We start from the raw sequence: 22,778 nt of genomic DNA on the forward strand, positions 1-22,778 counted from the left end.
GAATGCATCTATCGTGTGAAAAGAGAATTTTGCGTGTATGATAATGCTTTGAGGTGGTACTAACATTTGGGGAGCGTGAGTCAGTTCCTGCGTGATTTTTGGGATTACAATGTCGACGATTATAAGATCAAAGAGTTTTATATTTGTCTTATTTATTTACTCGTGCTGCGAGATAGTGTGGAGAGAGCGTTACGTAACTATCTCCCGTGTTTTTAATTATAATAACTAATTTTTTTTCGAAAACAATGAAACTGTCGCTCCTACCAGATAATCATGCGAAACGTTAGTTTAGGATGTAGGAATTTTGCTCTATGTTATTTAATATGGGGTATCCTTACCTTGATTTCTAATCACAGTTGTTTTAAATTAGATATTAGTTATTAATTGGATTATAAACGGCGAGAAAGTTAAATTTCGACGTACGATTATTAAATTTTTAGCGTGGCAATAATTTTGGGCAACCCTTTTTCTACGCTTCCTAGTGTTCAAGGGCATTTGTTTGCTTTACTCCAGAGGCCTTTTCTCTTGCTGCAATCCAGAGGTAAATTTAATAATAATACTAGTTGGAATGCTTCATCTAGATTCCCAGCTAGGTATGGATTAGGTTAGCAACAGTAAAATAATACATGCAGGTTGTACAAATGTAGTCCTTTATACTAGTCCTAACTCAAACCTAACCCAGACCCGACAGTAAATAGTATGATAATTCGTAGAGCATGGCGGGAGAACAGACCCCATTTTACCTACTCATTACACCGTACCTACAAACGTACACACAGCTCACGTAAGGGGAATACTCAAATTCTCTGGAAGTTAAGTTACATCGCGTAAATCTATTCGTGGTTACGGAAAGTGTTCTACCTGTTCAAAGAAATTATATATAAAAACCCATGGATCAAAGCTTTGGAATCATAATATCGATCACTTAGCACTTTAGAGAGAATTGTTTTATACACAGCTGGTTTTAAACATTTTATATTCGCCTCAAACAATTTACTCAATTGCAGCATGAATTTTACGGAACTTACACTAGGAACAGAACAAATTTAAACCACATCTACATTTATAATTGAAAAGGACATTCACTGATAGCTTGTATCTTCAATAGCAAATATTTATTCAATTACAAGCCCCGGTTATTATAAAACTTGTATAAAATACAGCAAAAAAATATGCTTTTTTTAAACAAATAATCAGTTGCCAAAGAATCTTACTTGCAACTACAACTATATATGTGTGTATAGACTAGGGTAAAGGACCCAATTACTGACACCTAACCAATAACTGTCACCTTAAGCTATTTAGTTAAAATAACGAATAAATAAACTATAGTATATAATCTATAGTATAGATTATAAGTTGAATTACATAATTATTTTTGTATACGACTTTACAACGTTTATTTATTCGTTATTTTAAGTAAAATAGCTTAAGGTGACAGTAATTGGGTCCTTTACCCTATAGAACATTACATATAATAGAAAAAGGATGGTTTGCAATATAAAGAATATTGAAAAATATTTTCAAAAATAATATTCAACACGTGGAAGACTTTTTTTAATGCTTCAGATTCCTCTCCAGCGACGGGTCCCTAAGAATGCAAGGAGTGTTTCTGTGCATAGACCGACCGTTTGATAAATGCACGCGCGAGGGGTTCACTGTTTAATTAGGATCTGATCAAGTTAGTGTAATTATTTCAGAGGAACCTGAGGAGGCGTGGTTATGGGGTTTCACACAGTCCTCAGGTATGAAAGGGTTCCCGACAAGGTCGGCGTAAGGCGGAAATTAATTTGTTTTCGGTTAATTTCGGGTTTCGGCCGGACCACCCTGATTGCTTCGGAGATTGTTTAGTCTAACGGCGTTCTATAGACTGGCTCACGTGAATGGCCGTTCGTGTGAATGGGTGTCCGTGGACCGGTTATTAATTAGAATACGATTACAACTAATTACGTATCAGGGACGGCTAAATGGATCTTTTCAATCGCTCACACCCTGGGGCGCTTTCTAAAAAAAAATAATGATACTCAATTATATCTTCCTTTGATTCAATAATCCCTGCTCTTTCGAAGAACGTCTTATTCAGAGTAGAATAGAATAAAGTAAACAGTGAAGCATAAGTGTGTCGAAGGAAAGGCAGTAGCAGTATGTGATTTTTTAATTACTCTTTTAATTATTATTGGAGCTATCATGTAATGAAGGTATTGTCTTTACGCGTTCTGTTTTGGCAATCAAAAAGGTAGATGGTATAATAATTCGATTGCAGAATGTTCATGTAATTACTATGCGAGGGAATTGATAAAACAAATTGAAGAAAACATATTCTTCAGCATTTGAAAAAGTGTGGATACCTACTCTTCAAATTCTAAAAAGGAATACCCCTGAATCTCTAACATTTTTTCTCGTTTTTCACCCCACGTGCACCCTATATCGCTGGTATCGCTCTAAAACTTACCTAGCACCCACAATTTCCATAGCAATATGATTGATAGAATGATTCGTATCTAACTTATCGTTAGTTTGGCCAAAATAGTGACCTACACATTTTTCGAAATAATATTTTCCTGCGCTTTATATCTGCACGAATTTAAGAATCACCTGTCGTTTTCGCGGTACATAGGCAGAGTATCGAAAATGGTGGGATATTCGCTTCGTCGGCGCGACGTATCTGTTTAATCGTTAGTTGCAAAGATTTATCGACGTCACCGATCCGTTTCGCTATCCGAAATCATTTTTCGATTGATTATCGGCGTCCGCCCTTTCTCCCCGACTTTTCCCTCCGACCGAATGTCGACGAAAAACGCTACACGATCGATCACCGCATCGACCGATATCTTTCATCTCTTTATAGAAAACGCCGAATTCTGTGCTTCCGAATGCAACCGACAACAAAACATCGCAACGAGTGACGAGTGGCCGTGGTCCGTTCAGCTTTTTCGATGATCACGCGCGAGGTCGAAACTTTTCGGATGCGCCGTGTTCCCAATTAATTTCTGAGCAATTCTCGCACGTTTCGACTGGCTTGCTCTAAAAAAATCGCAGATAGAATGTAACTTGCAGGCCTGCGCCGCGAGTAAACGCAATTATCAAGCTGCAGCCCTCTGGGTCGTCATTCCAAGAAATTCTTTTGAACCTTGAAGCTGCGATATGCACGAATCGAGCGCACAGATTAATGGATTCAAAAATAAATTCCAATTTAAGGGGTTGTGTTATGCCGACCTGTAACGTCTGAAAGCACAAGTATTTTCGGGACTTTTTTTTTAAATTTGAAGACTTTTTTAAATAAACGGTTGTATATTCGAAAGTATATATTTTAAAGTACTTGTAGTTTTTTGCAATGCGATATCTAATTAAAGTTAGGGATTTATTTGTTCGGATCAATAAAAATATAGGGTTTGGATTTTTTATACAAAACTGTATAAAAAACCAAAAAGTTTATTTTCCAGTGCTCCGGGAAGCCATTATTCTGTACAATTTTTAAAAAAAAAATATATCTAGCAGAATACAGATACATACTTTAAAACTGTATAAAAAATCCAAGCCTTATATTTTTATTTATATGAACAAATAAATCCCTAATTATAAAAAATTCGACCTAATTTAGTCGGTATATTAGATGATCTAGTCCTTAATCGTGGCATTTTCATTTCCGTTGCGTAGTTTTTATTTTACAGATGAAAAATAATGAAAAATGGGAGCCATTCTGTGATGGAAATCGATATTTTTTATATGAGATGCCGCCATTTTGTAGCAAATTAATTTTTCGAGATAATGAACGATTAAGGACTAGATAATCTAATACTAACTAAATTCCCGCGAATTTTTTATTTCGGATGAACCAGGTCAAAATTAGAGTGGTCACCGCAAACTGCTGGAGAAAAAATCGCTGCGGGGAGATCGCTGATATTTCTTTTATTTATTTAGATTTTCCATCGCAGAAATTACTACAAATAGTTTAACAGGTACAATGTCAAATACACAAAGGTTTGATTAAAAAAGCCTTCAAGTTTTTCCCCCAAAAATTCCCGAATACACATGTTTTTTCAGACCTCGCAGGTAGGCATTACCCCTTCTCGGAATGAATTAAAAATCGCTTCACAGCATTCGCTTGTACTCTCGTCGTTCCCCGAAGAAATGTTACCTACCTCAATCTGTGAACACTGTGACTTAGGCTTGTATTAAGTCGGTGCATAACTAATTACCTTTTTCATCATTAACTCCTCTTTTTCGACCTTTGCATAGTCATCTGACTGTGCAGGGGTTTCATCCAGTAATACCTAAATATCGTCACCAAAATTACCGTTTTTGAATCTCTTAAGTTACTAAAATATATATTACATCGTCTACAAAGTAATAGAGAAGTAAAAAACTCATATCCGACACAGACGGATTTATAAAACATCTTTTATTCTACACAAAAAACGTATAACATATTGCGCCATTAAAACGAAATGAAAATGATGAACACTTAAGAAAAGTCTGTCGTTCGGGAAAATTCTTGTGTCGTGGCTCCTCAGCCAGCCTCCTTGGAGCGTGTCGCGCGATTCCAGTTCAGCGGAAGAAGTGTAGATTGCGGTAGATGGTGATTATTTTCTGTCTGCAGTCCCCTTGGCAGCGCGAGATGCCGCATCGTCGCTGGCAGCCGTCTGAAACAACCTATTTTGTTTATCGACTAGGGACGATCAAGTGCTTGCACCGCGAATGTTATCGCGCGTCGTTCGTACGGCCAACCTTGGACGTGGCCTCGTCCTTGTCGTCCCAGGAGCCGAGTCGATTGTTGCACGCGGGCTCGGTGCTCAAACGGAGACAGAGGTTCCTCAACGACCTCTCCATCTCTTCGCCCGACACGCTGCTTTTGCCAGCGGTCACCGCCAAGCTTCTCGCATCCTGCAGCGACTCCTCCAGTATGTCTGCCAGGACCGTCGACAGAATGATCTCAGCCTTCTTCGATATAATGTACGTCCGATTTGTGTGTTGAGAGTGCCATTTTGTGGGTTTACATATCGAAATCTGAAACGTTTCTGTAATATGCGGGAGTGATTTCAGCGGTGGCTTTGGCACTGGAAAGTGGCGAAAGGGGTTGACGTGAATGTTTGTTCTATTGGGTCTGGTTTCCGAGTTGGGGACATTTCTGTGTGGACAGTTTATGATTGAGGGGTTTTAAGAATTCGCGTTGCAAACCGAGGTGGCGCGACAGTTTCACCTCAATATTATTAATCTTCTTATTAATCTTCTCCTGATCGTGAGGAACGTGGGTTGAAGTGATTAGTAGAACGCTAGGAAAGTAATGAACCACTCTGCTGATAGTAACTTCCAAGTAGAAATGTACGTTTTAAATAAGAAAACGATGCAGGATTTTCTCGGTTCCGTATAGGAACGCGGACGTTAAGACACTTTGGAAATCAGCTTCCCGTTTGCAAGTGGAAGGGTGAAATGGCAAAGGGAAAATATGGGTCGAAGGATTCGATCTATGGGGATAAGCTCTCTAGCAAAAAAAAAAAACAAAAACGTTGAAGAGCGAATGAGAATGTATGGACACGTTTCGATGCCTCGGAGCGGACCTTATTTCGAATTATGAAATATCGTTCAGTGGTTCACTGGAGCACGCCACAAAGTTTTCTTTGGTTCGTTCGTTTTCCTTGAAACTGCTGAGGGACGCCTTTGTCGAAGCATACAGGAGGGAACGATGAGACTCGTTATCGTCCATGCGTTTACAATAAGAGACAAATCTGAACTTCGTGTTGGATTTATCATGTAAGAGGGAAATAATGTATTAAAAAAGCTGCGACAAGGGAAGCACGGACGGGTGTATTTTCTACCGTAATGCGCGGCTTTATCATCGACGTAATATCCTTTCTCTGCTTTGTGATTCGAAACGTGAGGTGTTCCTCTGAGTGGTACTTTGTTAATTTTGTTAGCTTTAGTAATTCTTCTACGTGCAAATGAAGTTGAGAAAATTTACAGCAAATTCCCTTTCACAACCCCAGCAGATTGCAATTCTTCATTTCAACGTTACATCGTCTGCTTCCATAATTCAGGAGAAAGGGTCAATACTTTGGCAGACGTTAACGTCGTTTCATTCCGCGAAAGTAAGTTGGTATAAATGACGTAATTATTACGTCACTATTGTAACCACAGAGAAAAATGGCCACTAACAGATATAATGGACCAAAGACGGAATAATTCCATTGGACTCGCGAATCGAAAGGCAGTTTTCAATCAGGATTGTGACGCCGAATTTAACCCTCGATTCAGGGGTGAGTCATGTCGCGTACACATAGGTGTGGCCGCCATTTTATAGGCGCGGGTGTATTTCATTTCGTAAAGTACGAGACCACTTCGCCCTGGCACCCTTCCACCGGCACCTACAACCTTCTGCCTCCATTTACAGTGATTTTCTAACCCCTTTCACCTTCTTCGTCTGCCCTTCGCTCGTCCCCGCCTGGTATCGTGTGATTTACATATCGAAATCAAATTTTTATACCTTGTAAATAGTCTCACTTCCATCTTAATGACTGTCACTGTAATGCAAAGGTGACACAAAACTCTTTTAAAAAAAAAAAATCGAATAGGAATCATTACATTTATTCCCTTCGTGTAATTTGTATTATTTTCGTACGCTATCTGCGTTTGAGTATCGAAAATTGTCGAGCGATGCAATATGCAAAATGCAATTAGATTCAATAATGTCAGTTAACCTTTACAGACATAGGACGCTAATCTGTGAACGTTTAGAAATTTATGCTCGTCCAGCTTGTCCAATAATAGTATCGGTATAGTTAATCTTGTAAATATCGATATCGTTTCGTTATTTATAGAAGTTTACGCGATAGTTTGAATGCTGAAGCTTAATAAGAGGGAGGTTTGTCTATTTTACAGGGGATGTTGGTTACTTGTGCCTCTTTTTATCCTTGAACGCTTATTTCTGCTCCGGCTAGGGGTGCTCTTGCGGCGCATACTTTTGTACGAAAATTATAATTGCCCTCCGTCAGAACATATCTCGTGAAACATTAATTTGTGAACTCCGTGGAATTTGATGTTCTTGTGTGGATATCCAAATGGCGTACTGTTTACTCGTTCGCAACTCAGTTCACGATACAAAGGAATGACGTAGAAGAAGAGCATAGGGCGACACGAAGAGGGGAAACCAGGGGGATACTATGTAACTTTTTTTCAAAGGATACTATTTTTCTTATCATTATCATAAAAAAAATATATAAAAAATTATGTTAAACGATTTTATTAAAAATGCATTAAAAACTAAATTAAAATGCACTAAAACCTATAAAATAATTCTTTTCTTTTACTAGAATTTCGATGGTGTTTTTCACTTTAAATAATTCACTTTAAATAAAATCGTGGGGCGTGATATCGTTAATAATTATAGTTCAAATTGTATCAGGTTCAGTATCTTTCCATTTTTCCTTCCTACACTTCCGGACCTCTTTATCTTTCATTATTGCTGCGTTCAGCGAGGTTCTAACGCTAGTCGCAGCTCTCGTGCCGTATTTCTTCAAGACTTCTCGGTAAAAAGAGAGAACTCTGTGGAAACAGCGCGACAGAGACAGAGGGAACAAAAGATGTGGCAACTATGCGTCAAAAGTTCGTCTACACAGAGTATCTGGCGATGTCACCTCTGTACAAGTTCTTTTTATCGACCGCAGTAGTTTCATAAGGGTCCGTTTGTTTACTGGGGACGCTTCGATTGATTCGGACCATAACGAAAATGAGACGGCAGACCCTTTTGAAAAAACTAGAAAAATTAAACATTTCTTAGACACACTTGTAGAGACCAGCAAAGGATCGTGAAAATCTGAAATTTTGGAATTACCGATGTTCCCTCGTAAGAGACACTCAGAAACTGTAAAACTTACAAGAATTAGTAACTAAAAATTGAACAAAATGAAACTGATGTATTATTATACACATATATTTACAAATCCAGTGTGAATATTTCTTCGCAAATCTCATAAATCAGAAAGTGAAAGACAGAATTATCAGAAATACCAAGGAAATAAGAAATACGTAGCTATTTGGATACGGAGGGAAAATATACCATTAAAATGCATGGAAGCTGTATGACAATTGAAAAGATTTAACAAATCCAGAATTGCAAAGGCAGAATTTATTCGGGCATGATGCATATGGCAGGGAATGTTTATCGTACATCATGTACAAAGTATTAAAATCGTAGTCACGTAAACGTTCCAATTCGTCGACGTGAGGTTGCATCTTAGTGGAAGCTAAGGAGATACAATTTTTCCTACGAGCATTCGCATACTATATGCAGCCGAAGTCTCGAGCACGGAGATTACGGTCCTGTAAAATATATATGAAATGCATGCAGGATGCATTCAATAGTAACGTTAAAGGCGTGTCCGAAAAAAGATCATGGTGTTCTCGCAGTTTCTAGTTTTGATACCTCCTCCACCATTTCTGACTTACAATATATTTCAAGCACGCGAGACGGCTCCGGTTCGATTCCCGGCGCCGTGGCGGCTCTCTTTTTCCGGCTCCTGCACTACTAAGTTTAAATTGATTTAATTCCACTCTGTTTCGTGTCAAAGCATTTAGCGAAATATGCACTAAATAATATCACGGCGAAAATATCGAATTCACGAAAATCTCCAATTACTCAAACTAACAGGACCACCTACCTGTAACATTTCATATAATCTAGGTCCTCTGTGCGCAATACAGCCGTTTGGAGCGCGAAAACGTTTGTTACGTTCGAAAAGTGACTACTTGTTAATGGAGTCATCAAGGAAAACGTGCAATGGACCGAAACGCAATCCTTTGAACTGCAATGGTTCATATAAAGCAATGGATACAGAGTGCAGCCAGCAGAACCAAGCCTGCCAGTCTATCGCACTTTGGAGTCGCCGTGATTATTATGCATTGCTATGTAAATGAATGGATATTTAATAGACCTCCATGATACAGAGGTAGCTGGGACGAGACGACGGAAAGATTTTCTGTTGCTCGTCGAAAATGGGAGATGCCTGGCCAAGTTCAGAGGATTAAAAGTTTCAGAGGCTTCTGGTTCTGACGTTAAGAATAGAATTTTAGAGGCGAACGATGCTGGCCATCCTGTGTTGAGACATCAGTGGAATCAAGGAAATTATTACGAGGAAAAGTGGGAATATACGTGCTTTGCACTTCTTTGTATTTAAAAGAGAATATTACGAATATACGTTGTACAATTGTCACTGAAAAGTTAATCGATTCAGGAATAAGAAAATGGTAACTTAAAAAATGACACTGGGGTGCAGTGAACCCCATGTGACCAATTTGTGATTATAAGCAGGTGTGACCACGGAGGGTTAATTGTTGGAGTTAAATGTTGGAGCGGAGCAGAAGCGGAGTAAATAAAAAATTGGTCTGCTCCAATCCCACGATACAAACTATAAACCAGGACCGTTCACCTAAAAACAGCAAAAGTGTCCAAGGAATATTAAAAATTACACTATTCCGATTCCTGTCAGCAGCCGTTACCAACAACATCCACTAAAACTCGGACAAGACTCTATGCCTATCGATAACCCACTTGTCACGTATCTCCCTCCACCCCCTGTTGCGCCACTTACCCAAATTGATCAGAATAAACCGTCCATCACGGGGAGGGAGGCATCAGTTTACCGTTCTCTGGCAACTATTTTCTCGGTTAAAAGCTCGGCCCATTTTCCCCGGATATACGAGCAGAAAGCACCGCTAACGGCGGCCTTCTTCAGGCATTAGCTCCTTTTGACCCGCGGAACTTCGTCGTCGGCGCATTCACCCAGAAAAATAGCGCACCTAATTTCGTAAACCCGCGGCTCCAGCCTTCGACGAAGGACGCGCAGCCGCTTTTCAGAGCGGCTAAGCGCAGAAAATGTCGATTCGCAGGGTGCAATTAGTCGCTTTCGAGCAGCTACAGCGGTGCGGAGAAATTTTCTTGGCAAATTGCTGTACGTGTACCCAAGGGGGGTGGGTGGCTTCACGTTGTCGTAAAAGTTCACGGTGGCGCGCGCGATATCTCGATATTCCCGATTTCGAGAGCTCCGCCGCGACTGCCGAGCCCCGCGGGGCTTTCAACCCCGGACGCCCTTACTTTTTCCCGCGTCGACGTGCTCCCCCGTGGCAACCCCTTCATCCGCGGGTCGATACAAATTCTTGTGAACACGGTCCAGGGATTCGTGTCAATGAAGAGATAAATCTCCTTCAGGCGTAACGCAACCGCGCGGCGGAAGGAATTTACAACCGTGACGGGACGGGAGCGGCGCCGTTTGAAATTTTGATGAGGATCGATGGGTGCTTGGAGAGGGGGCACGCGGAGAGAGATTTCTGAATATGAAGTGAGATCGAAGGTGCGGGGTGTACACCCCGTATACCAACAGAGTAACGGTGGATGGAAATAGTGGAAGGTTCAAGTGAATTGAAGATGTGGTCATGACAAGTGTGCGCTATTCTGTTATTTCTTTTCTATTTATTATAATTTTACTGTTATAAAAATTTGTTTACTTGTTATGATGTTAAATAAAGTACCCTTAAAGTTACGAAAGGATTAGCGCATTGGTATCGTTGCAAAGTATTCCTAAAAATTGATACAAAAATAAGCTGTTTACGCGGGCTTCTCCCCTTAATTGACGCGCAGAGAAGGTACAGATGCGTTTTATCGCGCAAGATGATTTCCAGCGAACGCTTCTCTCATCAGATTGGCTGGATTTCTCTCGTCGATTAATTTTAATAAATAGTCGTACCCACCGCTTGAACTGTCCGTGTGAACTCTACGCTATCAGCAGTCCCTGAGAGTGAGTAAAATTCAGAAGCTAAAAACTGTATTTACCTTCTCATTCGTATTCATGGATTCCTATGTACGTTCATCAGGCAGTTTCTGAAGCAGCGCAAACGCAGAATATAGTACCACGTTTAGAGAACAAAGACCGCCCTTCCTCGAGACGGAAAAATTGCCGCTAAATAGCGTTTCGTATTTCACCAGGACGACTTTCAGTTGATACATTTTTTCCTGCCACGAAAAAATGTGGGGGAGATACACGGTTGACCTGCTTTAGGTGTTTCGCAGGAACGAAGACCAACTTTGTTTATAAAACTTTTCATACCGCTCTGTGCAGTAACGAACGCTGCACTCCGCTGTAAAAACGGCTCGTAAAAATCCGTGCATCGTGCCGGGAACAATATCCCCGATATTCGCAGTTTCGGGGGCGGAACGTTACGCGGATGCAGAATTCCCTCGGGGCTTTTGTCGAGGTTACTTCCGTTTCATGGTCACGGACGCGGACCACGGTTAATAGACCCTTTTCCCCTCCAATCGGACGCTGCGGATCCTCTAGTTAAACAAACATTCAGGGGACTATTCAGAAGGATTAAAACACGGGCTGTTAAATGACTTTTCAACTGGAGGACTTTAGGATTTAACGGAGAAGGGGGGCTGGTGTGTTTATTATTGGGGGGGGGGGTGGTAATTTCGATGTATCGACTTGGTGGTTGTCACATTGAGTTCGTATAGGTATCGAATTAAGAAAACGGTTGTGACGCAGAACAGTTGTAAAATAAGCCTTTCTGTAAAAACTTAGTACCCTTAAGGGGGGAGCCTGGTGTAGCGGATCGAGGAAATCGATTTTTTTTTTGCATAAATCAATAGTTAAACATCACGATAATATGCTCCCAAAGCAGCAAAACGAAATTCGAAAAATTAAAGCGGATATAGCCGATTTTGCTACGGAGTGCCAGGCTACCACAAAACTTTAAATGCGTTTTTCTCGAAACGACAGTTTTATACTTTGCGGGCATTGTAACTCAAAAAATATTCAACCAATCGACTTGGCCTTGTGCACGGATATTTGTGAACATTTTCTTCATAGTACTAAGTTATTAGTATAATGATATTGTTTAAATAAATAACTTTTTTTTAGACATTTAAGGCAAAATTTCGTTGGAAACAGTGAACTTTTTATTCAAGAGGCCGCCATTTGTTCATTTTGCATCTTTTAAGTTTCAAATTTCTTCATTCTGTGCGTACACTCATAAACTAAAAGAAAATTGTTCGATTTTTGGTTTCAGATGAAACCAAAAGACGCTACGTTGCCCGCAGTGCAATAATTGCGTCGCCAACGGACTGGGCATAACTTTGTTATTTGCCGCTCTTTTTTAATAAATTTTTTTTTGTTATATACCTTAACCTGTTAATACAATATCCTGAAAGTTTCAGAAAGATCTATCAAATACTTTCTTTAAAAAAAATTCCCGAAAAATGCCTCGATTTTCATTTAGTTACACCAGGCTCCCCCCTTAAAGTAATGGAAACATTCAACAGCATAAAGTATCGAAGTACCAAAGTTACCTTAGATTAGACTTCGAATTGACAGATATTATAGGATTTTAAAACTCGAACACTACAACGATTCAGTTCAACGCAAACTTTCGAACCACCCTTTGAAAACACCCGATAATATCCCGTCGCACTAGCCACCCTGCTGTGATCATTTATCAAAAAGAATTATTTCCTCTTTTGTCACTTTGAAACTCGGAAAATACATTTCTGCTGCAGAAATGGCCCAGTTAGCAGTTGAAATAACAAAATAGTACTAATTCACACCAAACTCAACGTGGTTTGCTACAAAACCAATAACCATGCCGGCTACAGCCTAATTACCGTCATCATTCCGACGTTCCCAGCGCGGCGACCAGCGCGTGGCAGAAACGAATCGTTTCGCGGGGGTTTATAATTAAATTTTTAATTCGGATATTAGTCTTCTGCCGCGATGGACGATGCGTACGATCCGCGGGGCGCATCCTGTGACGAGAAAAAGACGGCGGAATGGAAACGGAGATAAAGCGACTATGAGCAGCGCTCATCCTTTGTCGCGTTTCCTATCCCCTTCCGTCGTTATTAAATTTCCAAATCAACGGGCGCGAATTATTTCGGGTTTCGGTGCGGGAATATTTTTTTCCCCCGTTCATTATACGAGTTAGCTGGCTCGCAGCCTTGATTTAGGGGCGGCAGAGGGCCTTCGGCGCTGGCTCGGACGAACGATTTTATACGAGGGGAGGGAAATAATTATTACCGTGGAAAGAGTTGGGAAGTTCCAGAGAGTTACGGAGTTCTCCCAACTAATCGTAGAATTCGTTCCTTCGAAAGGAAAACACACGTCCCGCGTTCAGCGCCCAGGAAGTAAAATTTACGAGGCACCGAAATGTTAGAGCGTCCGTCATAAATTTCGGAACGAGCACGAAAGAGCTGGGGCGGTATATCAGCGCTCGGGTTCACGATGAAAATACTGTCGCGAGTTAGCGATAAGCCTCGAGGAAATAGCTTACTGGTTGCTCATAGAAATCACCAGATATTTCGGGGGTGAATGGTTTCTGATCTGCAGGATATTCGCGTTGTTATGGACAACGATTTCCTTTCCGTTCCGCATCTACCTTGGGTGGAGTTAGACGTGGGCAAAATGTATTTTAAATACAAAATAGGAGGTCGTACTTGAAATAATGAATTATTCCAATGGCTTTGTTCTATTTTAAAAATTATTTGGAAGAAGGAACTCTATTTTGTGCCGAACCAAATCAATCAATTCAAAATGATTTTTTTATTTTTTACGAGTGTTATATATAAAGTTATGGATGGTCTTATATAAGCGTTCACCCTCGGGACTATCGTGGTTTCAAGCGTTTCGTTTAAAGGCTGCCGCATCAGGAATTATTTGCGAGATTGTTTCAGGAGATGCTTATTGAAATATAAAATAAAATAAAAAGTTGGTTGATCAGTAACTGAACAAAGAAATAATTCAGAGAAAAATCATGTGCTTGTTCAAATATCTTTTGCTGAAATAGAATAGTATATCATTTGAATAATCATTTTTAAGGTGTTTTATTCAAATGCTGCCCAGGCCAGAATTTACTAAGTAACACTAGGCTAAATGTCAACGTACATATTCCAAAAGTCATATATTTATTAAAAATTGCTCTTGTGTGATGTCAACCCTACATTACTGTTATATTCATTTTCTCACATGGGGGAGTTTTAATTTCTAAATGAAGATAATTTGACTATAATGAAGTTAAACAATATCTCTCAGATTTATATTAAATGATGAAAAATTCCGAACGAGCAATTCGTTTTCAAATAATTGAGTAAATCTAGTGAAAAACTGCGAGAAAGAATTCGCGAAAACTACATATTTTCTTTGAAAGCGAAAAAATAAGGGATTGAAAAGCAGAATTTTCCCCGAGACATCGTTTATTTTCTGCGCTTTACGACGGCTATATGCGAAAATTAAATTTACTTTTGTGAAAAATTAATTATGAACACCAGCCCTGCTTGCACAGTCCCTTCCACCATTCTCGAATCATCAACAGACTATTTAATTACAAAGCTCACTGAATTCGTAACGAAAGCATCGCAGCAATCTGAATTGAAAACAGTTCGGCTCGAATATTGACTAGGCTGGATAGAATAATTATTGACTATTGTTCGGGCTCTGACAAAATCCTGAAACCAGAAGCTTTAAATAATTCGAGATTATCAATCTTTCTGCAAGAAGTAATTTAATTTTCACCCTACCTCTCAACTTATGCTTACATAGCAATACTTACTGCAATAGAATCTAACTTACCGTGTAAAACAAAATATAGATGTATGTGCGTGAAAAATCCAAATGCAAAATTGCGTTTCCAATGGCAAAAATGATTTCGAATAGGTACTTGAAAAATCTTAAAAATTGGGAACGTGCTAAAAACTGATTTGCAGATTCAATAGCATCTGATTTTAATATTCTTAGTGTGTCATTCAGTTGTATAAAACAGGAAAATACAGGTGCACCAAGATGCAGTGGGAGCTCCAATGTTAAAGAATTCTTTAAACTCGAGATTTGCCAGTTTATCCAGTGCAGGATAGCTCGCCTCTTAACTCCTCCAAACGTTACTATTGCTTGGTACACCTACTCATACCAAAAAGAACATACTTAAAACAACAACTTCCCTTTGAAGCCACGATAAGAGGTGACGATCCATTATTTCCATGCCATTTTCCCCCTTTGTCCTTCGCGTACCTGTAGAACTCTCACGCACAGACGTTCACCGTGCACACCTTCGCGGAGCAGGTACTTCAAACACGCTCTAAAATTACTTTTTGTCCGCGCACTGAGTGGCGATCCATGTATAAGCGGCGTCAGATTATCCCTGGTATCCACAACGCCATTGACCTGCATCCACTCAAGAGAGGCCCTCTTTGAGATGTACACAGGCTTGTTTACCCCGAAACTCTCGTCCTAGAACGTTGTCAGAGGATCCATCTCTGTCAGCTGTCGAGCCTGGCGTGCTTGGAGGGCCTGCAGAAACGGCAGGTGTGCTTTAAATTAGGAAGAAAGGAGCGGAAGGTAAAGAGCTAATAATTCGATCGATAAATATACGACGATACTGCAGAACTCAGTTGTCCTCTATTGTCGAACTCTGTTTATAATGGACTCCCTGGCATCTTCTTTGGTAAGCATTCCAATTCTCACTGAAAATAGAATGGCAATAGAATGGAAAGAAAAGTTTTCGATTTCTCATATAGCACGCGAAATCCTAGCATCGAAAAATAGACATAACACGACGCTAAAATTGAAATCGAAACTAACAGCTTCATCTTACCACGAACCACGGGAATCCTTAGAACTTAATCCTAAGTAGCTTGACATCGCCCAAAGAATTTAATGAAATTCTTCAGAATACACCATGTCTCTGTACTTTACACAGTCCAGGGGTAATTAATAGTAAAATTTCCATGGCGTCTCGCTTCCAATGACGCAAGAAGATCGCACGACAGTCTCTCGCGTACCCTTAGAGAGGATGAATTACCGGCTGTTTATTTCCCCATGGGTGTGAAACGAGATTCCCTGGCCGAACGTCGTCCCGAGGATATGATTTATCGCCCATCGCCTTCTGGGTCAGCGTTGCAAACGCGTGTAGACCGAAAGCCTGTGCACGGGGGCTGCGAATCCGATGTATACACACGTCCTGCACGGCTTGTTGTTGAACGAGGTACCCGGAGAGATCTCCAGATTCGCGGAGAGGGATAAGCGGCTTACCGATAATATCTGTCGATTCAGAAGATCGCGCGCGATGCATTCGGAATCAGTCAACGATACCCCAAATGTCATGGAGTTAATGGAAGAGAAACAGATCCTTGTCGAGGGGAAAGCGGATTTCAGGTCCGCGTGAAATCGTGTTTAGCGCGCTTCCATCGGAATCGTGGGATAGGGCTGGAAAATGGATTGAGTTTCAGGGATTTCTCGGCGACACACAACAAACATGGTCGAAAATAAGTTGAACTACGCTAAAACAGAATTTGTGTCAGCTTTTATGAACTCTTCTACACGTTGACTGGGTATAGGGATTCCACCTTTGAATAAAAATGTTCTTAAGGTGTCGTTCCACTGTGACGCCCTCGTAAAGTACCGCTGCCTGGAACTTTTTTTTGTCTAAAAAATAATATGTTTACTAGCCTGAAGTTTTTTCAATTTATTAATACGTGCTTCGAGGATACACAATTATTTTCTTCGTATTTTTTGAATGCTTGATTGCGACAAAATAAGTGGCTGCAATATGCGCTGTAAAATAAAAGACGCCTCGACGTGATCGATTTCAGAGAAACCGTATGTCTGAAACAAAAAAAAAGAAATAGATTTCTAATCCGTATGACTGTCGCTATGGCAGGGACTGAAATTAATTAGATTGATGAAAAATTAACTAAATGGCGGGCGTCCAAAGTTGAACTATCGAAATTAGCTAAATTTTTTAATCATTCTGATAATTTTGATTTTTAATACTAGATAATATAATATGATAAGTAAATTCTTTTGAATTTTTTATTTTAGATGCTCGACTTTCGAGCAGCAGTGATCACCGCAGAAGCCTTATTTTAGAAAGCCTTCGAGTGATGGATAATAACTTAGTTATTGGTAATTATTTTTAAATAAAAAAATTAGGATGCACAGCACTAGATGCAATCCTTAAAAGGAAAAAAGATTTTTTGAGAAATGTTTTATAGCTTTTGAGTAAAAAATTTCCAAAGACCACCCTTTTTTCGGCCTCCTGACTGAGCATGACCCCTTAAACATTACTTTTGAGCTGTCATTCTTTACTTTACATAAACTTAAGAGACGCGATTTACCAAAGAAAAAATGGCACTGATTAGCTAATTCATTTTTTTCCGACAATGTCAACTACCCGAACTGTTAATACTTAATTAGAAAATTTCCACCTACCTGTGCGTTACCGACCCGGCATCCAAGAGGTTCGTTGTCAAAGAACAATTACTTCCGTTCCAAGTTACGAAACAACGAGGTTTATTATCCATATATACAAACGTTTACATATTCATTAAAAGGTTTCGACGAATTGGTTGACCACGAAGCACGGTGACGCGTTCATTCTCGCGGTACATCGAATATCCTCAGAACAGTTTCAAACATAAAACCACGGTGACTGAGATCGAGCACGGAAAGCTCACGGCGGGGCATAAGGACATTCAAGGAAGGAGAATTTATTGTCTATGTACAAACGCCGCAAATCGAGTTATCCGCCGCAGCGAAAGGAGGACCCCCCCTCGCCTGCTCCTCCCCAATTTTTACTTATCTACTTACGTTCACTTAGCCTAGGTGAAAAATAAGAGCAAGACTTCGACAGTTCAGGAGGGAATCTTAAGGATACTTATTGTCTATTTACAAACGTCCCCAATGGTGTTCGACGCTTTTGGCATGATTCTCTCGTACCTCCTCGCAAGATTGTAAAAAGGGGCCACCTTCTATCCCGCTTCGAAACTTACTCCTGTACCCCTCCAAGCTCCCTCAACCCCTGCAGCATCCATCCCGTCAAACGTTCTCCTTTCCCTCGCCCGTACCTTTGTCCTTGTTCGAGCTGTTCCAACGGACAAGCGTCCAAGTCACAGTTATCCGACCACCGGGCAGCGGCTGATAAATTTGAGGAAAGTTTCACAGCCAATCGTGGAACAGAAGGAAGCGAAGCGTGACTCGCCGGTTCGAGCAGCGCGTCCGTCGTGACGCCTTAACGCCACGGCTGACCAGCACCATCTATATACAACTCTCTTGGACGCGCGAACTTCTCGTGTAAATATCGTGGGTACGATGGACAGGAAGCGTGCTCGGTCGCATAGGGTTCAGACTTTTCTCCGACTTCTCCGCGTACCCGTTCGGGTAGATCCAGGAGTCCTTGGTGTGCAGCACGGACGAGGGCGACGGGTAACCGAGATCCTCTGGCTGGCCGAGGTCGGCCGCGCCCTCGGCACGCGCGGCCACGTAATTCGGCTCGAAGATGTCAGGCCTTTTGTCCACCTTGTTTGGTATCACGTCGGGATCGTCGTCCGGCATGTCTGCCGTCGCCTGCCCCTTCGCCTCGTTTCTGGGCTCCTTGGCCAGCGGCGCAATCGCCACCCTGCTCTCCTTGCTCCCGTACTGCACGACCTCGGTGTGCGCCTTCAACGATTGCATCGGGTGGCTGCGACGGTATAAGGTCAAAGTTATCCCGACGATCAGGATGCACACGGCCGTTATCCCTCCGGCGAAACAGGCCACGAAGAGGCTGTAGTCCGTGCCGTCGTCGGAAGTTCCGCGATCTGCGGGACAGAGGAACACGTGACTCGCGTAAGGACGATCGTTGGGCGGGTCTCGGAAGGGACACGTGTGAACAAGTTGCAGGGGAGCCGTGGAGGGATTAAATCGGGGATAAGGTGATTTTAAGGCGGTTGTGGAACATTGGAGCTCGGGGGAGGTGAGCTGAGTCTATTGTGGGGGATCGAAAAGATTTTATTGTAGGAAGCAGAGTACGAAGTAGCTGGTCCTTCTACGAGTTCAGTGTTTAAGGGGGCACAGTACTTTTCTGGGTTGAAAAAAAATGAATTTTCTTCTTTTTTTTGTATTTTTTGAAACATTCATGTGTCTAGAATATTATTCTAAAGCGATTTTGAGAAATTTGAATATCTACAAAAGTTATACCGTCTTATACTGCACGGCGCACAGATAATAGTGCCCGCAGACGATACTTTAAACTATCGAATTTTTAATTTTTGTTCGGTTTTTGGTAAAATGTCATAAAAAATAGAAAACAATTTGGACGAAAAAGAATTCTCTGTATGGCCCTGGTATCGATGATTACATGTGAGTTGAACAAATTCGATTTTATAGTAGGGTTAACTTGTAAAACTTTGAATGCGTTTTTCTCGAAACCACGTCTTTAAAGACGGTGCCATGAATATCTCCACAACGTATCAACCGATTTACATAATTTCTTTTTTGAATAAAAGTTTATAAAATTCTCTGAAATTCGTTGACCGACGTTTTTTTTTGATATTTTAATACATTCCTGATACATTATAAAATATAAATAAAATCCTAATACATTCTTCTGAAGTATAACAATTTGCAAAGTCGTGTAGGTATCAGTGAAAATAAAAGGCAGGCATTATTCTTGAGAAATTGCTTGTATCCACCTTCAGCACATTTGTCATTGCAAGAAAGAAGAATTGAAACTGACTCGGTATTCACGCGTCTACCGAAATGCAAAGAGAATCACAATTGTATCAATTAGTCAATCTCCGGTAAATTAGAATCGTCGGCGAAATGACAGTTCTCTCCAACGGCGTGGCTTTATCAACTAAAGGACAAGTAAGACGCGATTAGAATTTTCAACGACCACGGAAGCGTCGCCGATTAAACGGCTGATCGAGGGAGGTAAGAATCCTCATGATTACAGAAGTTCCCCCGGCGAGATACGGCGTCACCAATTCGGGGTTAATTTCTAGCCGAGAACTGGCGCGTCTCCTGCAATTCCATTCTCGGCGGAACGGCGAGCCAAAGTCCCCGTCTTCGTCAAGCCGGAGAATTCGAATCGACAACAACGACAACATCGTCCGCTCTCGGGGAAGCGTTTCAGACGTGTCCGGTAAACGAGATTCCCTCCTTCCCTCTATTTATTGGATCACGGAGGGAACGTAAAGAACTTCCCGCAGGCAAAGATTAAGAAGGAAAGGGTAGAGCCGGACCGCTGACGACGATAGCCGGGCTCTTTGGCATTCAGAAAACGCCTTGGTTCGTTAGCAGGCGAACGTTCCGCGTCTACATGCCTCCCCTCTGCCTATACAAGGCGCAGACGTGTACGTACGTATCTGTCCCGTGGCAAGCATATACAGGGGATAATTTGATTTAGGTGCAAGTAACGTTTACAGGTAATTTGTAATCAGGGTAAATGCTTCCTAATACTCCGGTTCAACTTAGAATGAAATTAAGGATGGAAGGAAGGGCGCAGCTTTGTCGCGAGATCATTTATGCGCATTTAAAACGAAATTTCCGTCCACAGGGTGTTTATGAAAAGGGCTTGAGAATATTATGAAAGGGCAACATTATCGAGAATATGTGAATAAATATATATATTTGCTGAATGAACGCGGTATAGGTTTTATTAAACCCTCATCGAATTCATATTCGTAACTTTCGTGAAACATCGATTTCAGCCAGAAATTGGTCCTTCCTTTATTAAATTTCCGGAGCTGTTGTAACAGTGAAAAGTACAGTTGGACTGCAAACTTGCTTAACTGCTAGATTTAAACTTCCCGGAACCACCGTCCGAATTCCAACTGTGATATGTTCGTTAAGCATTAAATCGCGTAGAAATCGGTTCCTTCTTTATTAAACCTGCAAAGCTGAAAGCCTTAGCATCGGGGCAAGGTTGGAGGTGGTCCAGGGCACAGTGGCGGCGTGGGTGCTGGTCGAACGCATACAGTCCAGGCTCGAGATGAGCCCGCGTCGCGGACGTGCTTCGACACACACCCACGTAAGGGCGCACAGCCACCGGGAGAGACACTGGCGCGCAAACGTTTTCACACACAGTGGAATCGTCCGCTGGCCGGCATGAATAAACCATGAGGATGGAAATTAAAGGCGATAAATGCGCCTCGAATGAGACAGCAGCGAGGAAAGAGACTCGCTCTTTATGGGATTTTAATTCAGGGCTCGCGGAAAAGAGGATACGTAGGGGCGTATCACGAGGGAGGTGGCTGCACGGTGAATGAGATCTTGAAGTTAGCACGGATAAGCGTATAATTGAGCCACTGAACGCAGGGGGAAGATGATAGCAAGATGATGCCGCGAGTCGTTCAGCCCGTGATGCAACACGGACCAATTAAGACGCGTAAGGGACGCCACAAAGACGTTCTTCTGGTAAAGCTACCGTCATTTAACGTTTACGTTGCCTGTCCTCAGCGTTCGCGCCATCGGTCTTCCGATTTCGAGATCATTTCCTCTTGGTCTGAGAGAGGCAGCCCTCTCGTATCCGTTTATATTCATCTCAAAGCGGTTACCATTTTTTACGTATACCAAAAATCGTCGAGAATTCAATTTTTCTTTAGAAATGAGTCTGCGATAATGATTTTGAAAGAGTAAATTGTAAACTGCAGTCAACGAGACTATGTACCTTGAAACTGAGCACGCTCTTGCAAACTGATACTAGGTATGAAGAGCCACGTTGCTCGAAAGTAACGACGTAGCAACGACTTATCACAAGGGAACACAGGTGACAGTTAATTAACTTCGTACGACCCATAGTGGATCACAGGTTTGTTAATAGAAACCCAGGATAATAAATCGTCGAAGGTGCAATTTTGTTTCTGCTCGCTCATCTAGATTCCCTAAGTCTAATAAGAGAATCGAAGCACTAAAATTCCCAAGCAAGTTCCCGAGTCACTGTGCAAAATTATCTGTAAATATTGCCTAAATAAAAACTACTGGAACGAACACAAACGTCCTCGACAGCGGCATAGGGATTCCAGTGTCCGGCGAGGAAGACTCGTGCTTTGAAGTGGTTCCGCGTCCTTCCATTTATTCGCCGCGCCAAAGGAAACACGTTTTAAAGAACTCACCGGTGGTGTACATGGCGACTGCTTTGAGCGTGACTGGTTCAAGAACGACAGGATCGCTTCGTCCTTTAGCGTTGACAGCGTACAGATGGAGCCTGTAGTTACGTCCTGGCTCCAAACCAGGCACCTCGAAAACTGGACCCGACCAGCTCGATCTCTCTGTGTGGTTCAGGTAGATGGTATTGACGTGATAAACGCTCTCCTCGCTGTAGACCTCCAGCTCGTAATTAGTCAAGGGCAAGCCGCCATCAAATCCCTCGGAGCATTTCACGATCAACCAGTCAGCGTCTCTTGAGTCGGTGACTTTAAAGTCATCGTGACCTGGTCCACACATAGAAATAGCAAGGTTGTGGAGGGCGTGGGTCTCTACGCGACACGGTACTAAATAAAGCTATAACAAAGTCAGTATGCTCAATGGCGATCGGTTTCCAAAACGGCCATCGACAGCGAACGCGCTAATCACTCTCCTGCGGTAAACTCCCCGCGTTTATGAAAGTGCCACACCACCGTCGCTTGATAAAGCCCCAGTCACATCTTGAATGAAAATAAATCGAACGAACCGATTAAACATATCCCACTGACATTTAACGCATCATCGCGGTGAGCAGACCCCAAACAAGATCGAACCCCCCAAACATCAGAACCCTCGCCTCCGATATCACTTTCCTTTAACCAGATACCCCCAGAACCCTCGGAACCCCACCTCCCCCAGAAGCGTGCTTCAAACGACCCCCCAAAGCCCGCCTAATTTCACGACCTTTTACACGCACGACCAGCCACCACCACTTTCCGAGGGTCACAGCAGGAAACAAGCTGTTGAACACAACAAGGCTGTCGACCGTAAGCCGTCATGGTCGATGATGGGCCGGAGTAA

The 22,778-nt window shown here is 41.7% G+C and overlaps 1 protein-coding gene across 1 annotated transcript in view; it reads right to left on the reverse strand.

Annotated features, from left to right (window-relative positions):
• Positions 1-17,309: 17,309 nt before the first annotated feature.
• The window catches only part of LOC143368353 (uncharacterized), a 72,592-nt gene continuing 67,123 nt past the window's right edge, over positions 17,310-22,778 (reverse strand). The window contains exons 11-12 of the mRNA XM_076810992.1: positions 21,908-22,225; positions 17,310-18,610 (exon numbers count right to left, since the gene is read on the reverse strand). Coding sequence (XP_076667107.1) covers positions 18,069-18,610; positions 21,908-22,225 — 860 coding nt within the window. The 3' untranslated portion in view covers positions 17,310-18,068. The remainder of the gene's footprint in view (positions 18,611-21,907; positions 22,226-22,778) is intronic.

This window comes from Andrena cerasifolii, chromosome 4, assembly GCF_050908995.1.
Source record: "Andrena cerasifolii isolate SP2316 chromosome 4, iyAndCera1_principal, whole genome shotgun sequence".
NCBI lineage: Eukaryota > Metazoa > Arthropoda > Insecta > Hymenoptera > Andrenidae > Andrena > Andrena cerasifolii.